This window comes from Sorex fumeus, unplaced genomic scaffold (assembly GCF_029834395.1).
Source record: "Sorex fumeus unplaced genomic scaffold, SorFum_2.1 ptg000064l, whole genome shotgun sequence".
Lineage (NCBI taxonomy): Eukaryota > Metazoa > Chordata > Mammalia > Eulipotyphla > Soricidae > Sorex > Sorex fumeus.
The window spans coordinates 3,533,978-3,542,836 of NW_026606121.1; the positions used below are offsets into that span (position 1 = coordinate 3,533,978).

General features: G+C 54.3%; 1 protein-coding gene across 2 annotated transcripts in view; it reads left to right on the top strand.

Annotated features, from left to right (window-relative positions):
- Positions 1–6,986, top strand: part of RNF216 (ring finger protein 216) — a 114,748-nt gene extending 107,762 nt beyond the window's left edge. For both annotated transcript variants that reach the window (XM_056128392.1, XM_056128393.1), the window contains exons 16-17: positions 3,601–3,670; positions 4,569–6,986. In XM_056128392.1, coding sequence (XP_055984367.1) covers positions 3,601–3,670; positions 4,569–4,888 — 390 coding nt within the window. In that variant the 3' untranslated portion in view covers positions 4,889–6,986. The remainder of the gene's footprint in view (positions 1–3,600; positions 3,671–4,568) is intronic.
- Positions 6,987–8,859: the final 1,873 nt, after the last annotated feature.

Here is an 8,859-nt window from a genome sequence, read left to right on the forward strand (position 1 = left end):
GCCCTAGGTGTGAGATTCAGCCTGGCTGGGATCCAGAGGCATGTTTCCAGCTTGTTGCTATGTTCTGACACTTATTTGAGAAAGAATGTTCAATGTGGGGGCTGGAGCATAGTACAGCAGGTAGGGTGTTTGCCTTGCATGCAGCCAACCCAGGTTCAATTCCCAGCATTCTATATGGTCCCCCGCCAGGAGTGTAATTCCTGAGTGCAAAGCCAGGAGTAATCCCTGTGCATCACTCGGGTGTGACCCAAAAAGAAAAAAAAAATGTTCTGTGCATTCCCACAGAGTGCACGAACAGTGTGGTGGCCCCCTGTCACTGTCCGTGTTCATCTTTGAGATGAGTGGCACCTGATCATGGGCAGAAGGTGACTTATGACCTTTGGCTCTGAGCAAGGCTGGCTAATGTGAGCTGCCTGGCTCTCCAGTTCAGGGCCCTTGTGGTGGAGAGTCATTAAGGCCATTCTAGTGGATCTGAGGGTTGGCCCGTGTACTTCCGACTGAGCCAATGCCAAAGAATTCCCTAATAATTTCCAGGGTCAGACCTCCTCTCCTGGTGGAGGGGGTATTTTACCCTGTTCTCTTGTAAGTGGAGAAAGATTCCAAAGAGAAGAAACTCTCACCCTTTTATGTTTCAAGGAAGGTGGAAGTACTCTTATCTCTTTGTTTTGTTTGCTTTTCCATAACCAGTGATGCTCAGGGTTTACTCATGGCCCTGCACTCGGGAATTACTTATGGCAGTCTTGGGGGACCCTATGGAATGCTGGGGATCAAACCGGGTCATCCACATGCAAGGCAAGTGGCATATGTGATGTGCTATAGCTCCAGCCGAGGTAGTCTTTCTAGAACATAGTAACTAAAAGAGTTGCTATCGTGGATAGTGCTGAGGGTGGTATGGAGCCAATATCTAAGGCCCCTCTAGTTGTTCTGCTCCAGAATCCAATTCTGGTTTGGTGGTTTAGAGCTCTGACTCTGTTGGGGCTGGAATGATAGCACAGCAGGTAGGGCGTTTGCCTTGCTCGTGGCCGACCCGGGTTCGATTCCCAGCATCCCATATGGTCCCCTGAGCACCACCAGAAGTAATTCCTGAGTGCAAAGCCAGGAGTAACCACAGAGCATCGCCGCCCCCCCCCCCCCCAAAAAAAAACATAGAGCTCTGACTCTGAGACTGAAAACGCTGGGCTTAAACCTCAGTTTCCTCATTTGACGAGTGGGGATTTTTAGTAGTGCCTCACTCCCAGTTGTTACTGAGATTCCATCTCTTGAGATTCTCTTGTGAGAAAAATGCTAGTTTCTTGCAATAAATCTGCTGTGAAAATGAATGGAAGCCCCAGAGTAGGTGGTAAGAATTGGTGTGGGGGTGTAGCCCAAACCCCATTCTCTAGAACCCTAAAGCTACCGCCCTCGCATCAGGCCCGTTCTTTGTGGCATTCAGGCACGGTTCGGGTGAGCCCGGCAGACCTGTTTCCTGTGCCGACTCAGCCTGCAGCGGGCTGGGGCCCAGGAGTCTGGGAGCCACCCCCGCACCCGCCTGCTCATCAGCTTTCCTCCTATTGTTCCCCATTTCCAGCAGCTTAGGTATGTCCTAGATTTGCAGAAAAGCAGGTCTTCTTTGCAAGTGTCCTTATTCACCAGAGGTGCCTAGAATGTTCCCTGGGGACTCATCTTCAGAGAAGCCTCAAATAGCCCAGCCGTCGCTCAGCCCAAACCCGGGAAAGGTTCTGATGAGAGGCCAGTCTTCATGTGGGTTCTCAAAGTCCATTTTAATCCTGACTTCATTCCATTCTTTTCAATGTTATTTTTTTAATCATGGTAAAATAAGATTTGCCCTTTATAAAATCCAATTCTATCTGCTTTGACTTTAGGAATTTACAGTGCTAAGAACTTTTGCCTCTGATGAAGTTAAAAAAAAAATCTTCCCCACAGAGTCTAACATATTTGGCTAAAAATGTCATTTTTTCCTTTTGGGGGAAAAAAAATGAGTTTGAGTTTGGGAAGTGGCTTTCAAGCAGTGCTAGGGGAGCCCCAGCTGGCCTGCCAGCTCCGTCAGTCCAGCAGTGCAGCAGTCAGACCTGGGCAGGTGAGGGGCTCCCAGGGACATGCAATACAGCAATCTTTGTAGTCCTAAAAGACATTGTTTCAGTTCTTAGTTTCTAAACTCAGTGCTTTGTGATGCCTGCAAATGCTGAAATCTGATCTAACCCAAGAATTTAGGTATAACTAACAATTTACTCATTATTTATGGTAACAATCCTTGCTCAGCTAGTTAAGCGCTGTTATTTTCTAGTGAAATAATCGCTGTTGAGATGGAAGGTCACTGCTTCCACTAGGGTCCGAGTGAGGGGCAGCTCACAGGGTGGGTTGCAGGGCAGGCGGCCTCAGCAGCAGGACTCAGCTCCAGCATACAGAGCGTGTGCTCCAAACCTTGGCGCTCTGGGCCCTGACAGAGGGAAGGGACTGGGTTGCACCCCGCACAGTGCTGGTTTGTGCCGACCGTGCAAGACTCTGTTTTAAAAGAATGAACAGGGCCTGGAAAGATAGCACAGTGGGTAGGGCGTTTGCCTTGCACGTGGCCAATCTGGGTTTGATTCCCAGCATCCCATACGGTCCCCTGAGTACCGCCAGGAGTAACTCCTGAGTGCAGAGCCAGGAGTAACCCCTGTGCATTGCTGGGTGTGACCCAAAAAGCAAAAAAAAAAAAAAGAATGAACAGAATACCCCGTGTCCAAATCGAATAAGCTAAGGGGACTGGAACTGCCTGTCCGAGGTCTTTTTCTGTGGGTTCTCCCTGAGAGAATTATTGGAGTGGCACTGTGGATGAGTATTAAGCATTTGTCACAGCCGGCTACCCCTACACTCTGGAACCTGGGTGTCAGTGTTCCCAGGAAACAGGATTGTCCTGTGCCATCAGGGGCCTTGCAGTCAGGATCCCTCTACTGATGGTGGCATGACCACAGTTATCAAGTTATGAAGTGGCACTGGCGCAAGCGACACTTAATAATAATCATAAGGGGCTGGAGCAATAGCACAGCAGGTAGGGCGTTTGCCTTGCACGTGGCCAACCTGGGTTCAATTCCCAGCATCCCATGTGGTCCCCTGAGCACCGCCAGGGGTGATTCCGTAGTGCAGAGCCAGGAGAAACCTCTGTGCATCGCTGGGTATGACCCCAAAAAGCAAAAAAAATAATAATAATAATCATAATTATAAGCAAGACAAAGTCTCCCTTGAACTGTGAAAAACAACTGAAGGAAATCCTGGGAAAACATCTTACAAGCTGTACCTCTTTGCTTTTTTTTGTTTGGGGGGCCACACCCAGGGATGTTCAGAGCTTATTCCTGACTCTGCACTCAGAGATAATACCCGGTGGGGACCAAGGGACTCTATGGGGGTGCCCAAGTCCTGATCCAGGCTGCTGTCATGCCGTTAGGGTCTGCTGAGGGCTCATTGTGGACTGGCCAGTCTGCCCCCTGAGCTATGCAGCATTCTGTCCACCCAGCCAACTGGCACATGACCAGTCTGGCCCACTCCTGAGGCACTCCAGGAAAATAAAAGCCCCTTCAGGGCTGCTGAGACTGCGCCCACCCACCTGTCGCTTCCTTTCAGGAGGATGATGAGAAGCTCATTGAAGAAATCCAAAAGGAGGCCGAAGAGGAGCAGAAAAGGAAGAATGGAGGCAAGTGCTGCCCAGCCCAGACTCTGGGAGCAGGAAGCAAGGGTCCCCTCTTAGTTTAAAGGAGGTTTCTGCTTCATCTTGATGGTGAGGAAGTACCAGGTGGGCTAGAGTAGGAGGCAGGGGCTGGAGAGATAGCACAGCGGATAGGGTGTTTGCCTTGCACGGTTTACCTTGCACGCCGCCGACCCCGATTCGATTCTCAGCATCCCATATGGTTCCCTGAGCACTGCCAGGAGTAATTCCTGAGTGCAGAGCCAGGAGTTACAGGAGTAACCCCTGTGCATGGCCAGGTGTGATCCAAAAAAAGCAAAAAAAAAAAAAAAAAAAAAGTGGTCCTTAGAGTAGGAGTCAGATGGAAGCCCTTCCTTCCCTTACCGGAGTTGCGTACAAATGGGGTTTGTGTGAGTGGCTCAGCCAGTCACACTCTCCAGACAGATGTCATACACAGGCTCTCCCTCTCTGCTGGAACACCCCATTTCACCAATCACAGGAGGGCATCAGGGTTTGTCCCAGGGGACATTGGGTGCTTTCTTCAGCCACTCTTCTGCATAGGAAAGATTTCTGCATGAACTGGAGAGGTAGTACAGCGCTTGGGTTCAGTCCCCGGCACCCCATACGATCCCTGATCACCAAGTATGGCTAACACAGATGCTGCTCAAGAGAGGTGCCTGCCTGGTGCAAGACTTCAAGCACTGGCAGTGACCCAGAGCTACTCCAAGCTCTTCTGGAGATTTCCCAGTGGTCCAGGGTAGGCGTGGTTCTGGGGATTGAGCTGGATCAGCTGCACGCAAAGCAGACCCCTTAAGCTTTGTACTATCTCTCCAATAGTTTATTGCTGACCCGAACACAGTGGTGCTGAGCCGTCAACCGCCCACTAACTCCCTGTGTCTCTGTTCAGAGAACACCTTCAAGCGCATCGGCCCCCCCTTGGAGAAGCCTCCTGAGAAAGTGCAGCGGATGGAGGCACTACCCCGACCTGTCCCGCAGAACCTGCACCAGCCACAGATGCCCGCCTACGCCTTCGTGCCCCCGCCCTTCCCTATGCCACCTGTCCGACCCATGTTCAATAACTTCCCCCTCAACATGGGCCCCATCCCTGCACCCTATGTGCCCCCGCTGCCCAACGTACGGGTCAACTATGAGTTTGCACCTGTCCACATGCCCCTGGAGCACAACCTGCCCATGCACTTTGGCCCCCAGCCCCGGCATCGCTTCTGATGGCCAGGAGCCCACGCACAGTTCCCACTGAGCAGCCCCAGCCTGTGTGGGTGGGTTAGTGAGGTCCCCTTACCCCTAAGATAGCTCTGCCCATGCCTTCAAGTAGGACTGATGGAGTGACCCCACACAGGCCAGGCCAGGCCAGGAAGAACCTCTACCCCTTGCAAAGTGACTGGCAGCCCACATGCCTTGGGACCCACTCAGGATTGAAATGGGGCTCCCTAGAGATTGGGGACTGCCACACCCTCTCCCTGCAGAACTCTGCCATCCTCCTGGCGTCCAGCACCATGGTCCCAGGCCCCGGGCAAGCCCTCCGTGTCCCGCGCGTTCCTGCAGAAGACTGAGGATGCTGCCCGCTCTGCTGCCACCACCGCTCTCCCTCCCAGACCACGTAGGCCTTCCTCCCCACCACACAGCTGGGGCAGAGCCGAGGTAGCAGCAGGTACAGTCCAGCTCTCCTGCCCCACCCCTGCACTCGGACCACTGAGACAGACACCCTCTGCACCGACCCAGCCTCTCTCTCTGAGGCTCAGGTTAGTCCAAGCTGAAAGGTGGTGGGTTGGTATGCGCAGACCTTTCAGGGGCTCCCCCACTTCCCTCCTGAGCCACTCACGGGAGCCCCCACAGAGCCATCTCACTGCTGGGGGCTCTGTTTTGTAGTTTCTCTAAAAATTGTTCACTGTTTACTTAGAACTGACCCAGGTTTCTGTGACCTGCTAGAGCTTCTCTCCCCGGTCTAAGAAACCTGCTCCTGCCGGCAACTCCCGAGGGCCAGCTGGAAGGTCCTCACAGGAGCAGGGACAGGCCTGAAGGCTGCCCCATGCAGCCCGATGGCTCTGAGCCTTCTCTGCCATCACCTTTGCTCCTGAAATCTGGTGGGGATAAGGCTTTCCCTGGGGTCCTGTCCCCCAGAATGCTGCCCCGTTGGGGGTGTGCTGGTGCCCTCCTCCCACATTCTGTCTTAATGATGAAGGCACAAGGAGGAGGGCTCTGCCGCGGCCATGGGGTTGGCCTTGGCTTTGTTGGCTTTGATGTCCAGAAGTCCAGTCGGATCCACTGGCCACACCTGCACTCCAGTGATCACGAGTCTGCACTGTGTTTGCACGTGCCACCTTCTCTGTCGTCTCCCCCCCCCGCCCCCCCGACATCCACTCAGTGCAGAGTGAGGTCTTGGCTGCCCCTCCAGTGAAACCTGATGGAGGCAAGTGATCATCTGGCGTGGAGCACCGCCTGACCTTTGCCACTGGCCTGCCTGCCTGGCCCTGCCCTGGGAAAGCTCTGCCCCAGGCACACTGCTGGCATTGTTCAGCATGGCTTAATGAAGCGTGTCCCCCACACCCCTGAGAGTATCTGAGTGTTGAGCCATCTGCCCACCAGATGGGCAGGGAAACCCAGGCGCTGTCACCTTCCCCCCCCCCCCAAGTGACAGCACTCATTGGGCCCTCGAGCACAGGGACCTCCTCAGCCTCCTAAAGTGAATGGATCTTCCAACGGAACCCACAGGATGTGGATCCACAGAGTCGGGCAGCTGCGGGGATGGGTCTAGTGACCCACAGGCCTTGGCATTGATGTCCAGCAGCCCAGTAGGATCAGGCCAGAAGGTCCCGGGCCAAGGAGGGAGGAGACTGAAAGGAAACAGAAGATGTTCCTTGGCAGGGAGCTCCGAGCTGCCAGCCTCCTGCATCCCAGCCCACCACGCCATGGTGAGGAGGGCGCTGCCGAGAGCCCCCACCAGCTGACCCCACCGACAGGTGCCGTAGAACACAGATGCCAGAACCCCGTGGCAGCCAGCCCCCGTCAGAGACAAATAGCCCCATCTGGGGGCGAAGCTGCCTTCCCAAACCACCGTGCTGACTCCCCAGAGTGACCGTCCCCTTCTACTTGCCTTAAAACTGGAGAAGAATCTAGAATTTGCACTTAGCAGAAGATTACAAAATGTAAAGTGTTGCATGACCAACCCGTCACTTTGTATAAAATAGTTTATTAAATTTTTCCTTAACCTTCGGTAGTAAAGATGCAGTGACGGTTTAAACTGCTGTGTGTAAAAAGCCTGTATCATATGTAACTTGGATTCTTGTAAATAAACGTCATGCATTCCGCCACCTCTTGTTTCCTTCCTCCAGCTTCCTGAGCAGGCAGAGACCCCAGAGACACAGATTCTGGGGGATTCTGCAAGTCACTACAGAGCTTTGCAAGGCCACCCTCAGCAGGAGGCATCTGGGAACTGCGGGAGCCCGTGAGAAGCCCGGGTCTGGAGAAGCCAGACCCCAGAGGCCAGTCCGGCAGAGACCCTCCCTCATTGGGGCCTAGGGACTCCATCTTCATCTTTGGTTTGTGGCACAAATCAATAGTCAGAAGGTCAAGTGAAAGGAGAGACTCCCCTGATGCGTGGGGTGCCTGGGCAGAAGGGCCGTCCCAGACCCCAGCCCGGGCTGGGCTGGCAGCACCTCGCTCAGTCTGAACTTGAAGCTGATAAAGCCCACCCACATGTGGTTTCTGTTTCTCCTGCCCCATAGAACTTGGTGGCATTTGCTGCACTCCACCAAGTCATGCATGTGGGCTGAGGCAGGACATGCTCGGGTAACTTGAGTCCTGGCTAGAATGGAGAAGGGAGAACCTCTTCCTCTGCTTCGGAGCACTGGAAAGGGAGCCACCCTCTGATCCCCACCTGTCCCTGAGAGTCACCTCCCTGCGGGCTCTGGACTGGCAGATTCCATTGTCCCCTCGGTATTCTGCAGGGACTCCTTGGGGACAGTTATTATATACAAGGCCCTGCTCAACTGGACATTGGGGCCGATGGGACCCCAGCAGAAGAAACAAGCGCAACAAAAATAGGTACGGTGGTGAACAACTAGGGGACACAGTACGGGGCCACCCGGGAAGGTGTCATGTGAGTGCTGCCTGGTCCTCAGCAGGGCTGCTTGCTCTGAACAGTTTGACCCAGGTTCGGGAGGGGTCTGTATTCCCCATCGGCCCCCGCTGCTGGAATCATTGCTTGGGCCCACACGGGCATGTTTGGGAGGGGGCCAGGGACAAAGAACCAAAGGCAGCAGCTTTTTTGCACTCGGGAGGCGAGCCAGGCCTGGGAGGGGCTCAGGGAAGTTTCAGGACCTGGCACCTAGGGGAACCCAGAGAACGAGTGAAACACCCCCAAGCACGGTCCTGAAGACCACGGGCCTGCAGCAGCGCCCCTTTGACCTGAGGACAGCCCGGGAACTGGGGAGGCAGCCCTGCCGGCTGAGGTGACAGGGCACCTATCCTATCTGCCCCCTGTGTTGGAGAGGTGGGCCAAGTAGGTGACCGGGTCACCCCCGACCCTGCCCGGCTGCCCCACACTCACACAGATGCTAGCCCCACCCCACCCCACCCCACCCAGTGGGCACAGTGCCCAGAAGGACACAGCTGCCCAAGTCACCCACTGGAAGAAATGGCTCAGCTGCCCACAACCCGACCACTTTCTTCCCTCTCAGCCTCTCGGCCCTTGGCCTCCTTTCTTTGCCAGGTCTGACCAATAATCTCCACAAAACCTGGGCTGTCCACAGCCCAAACCCCTCAGCTATGCCCCACTGTGGGCCCAGCTCTCAGGAAGTTGGGAATGAGGGATTTATAGAATGAACCCCAAAACAACCCACCAGGACAGCATTTGTGGGACAGTTAAAGAGAGTGGATGTGTGGGCTGGAGCAATAGCACAGCGGGTAGGGCATTTGCCTTCCATGCGGCTGACTCGGGTTCAATTCCCAGCATCCCATAGGGTCCCCTGAACACCGCCAGTGGTAATTTCTGAGTGCAGAACCAGGAGTAAACTCTGTGCATCACCGGGTGTGACCCAAAAAGAAAAAAATAAAAAGAGGGTGAATGTAGAGGCCTCAGTCAGTTCTCAGCACTCCATGGCCCCCAACACTGCCGAGAGTTCCCCCCCCCACAACTAAGAAAAAGATGCAGGAGCCAGAGGTACAGATACAGCAGGGAG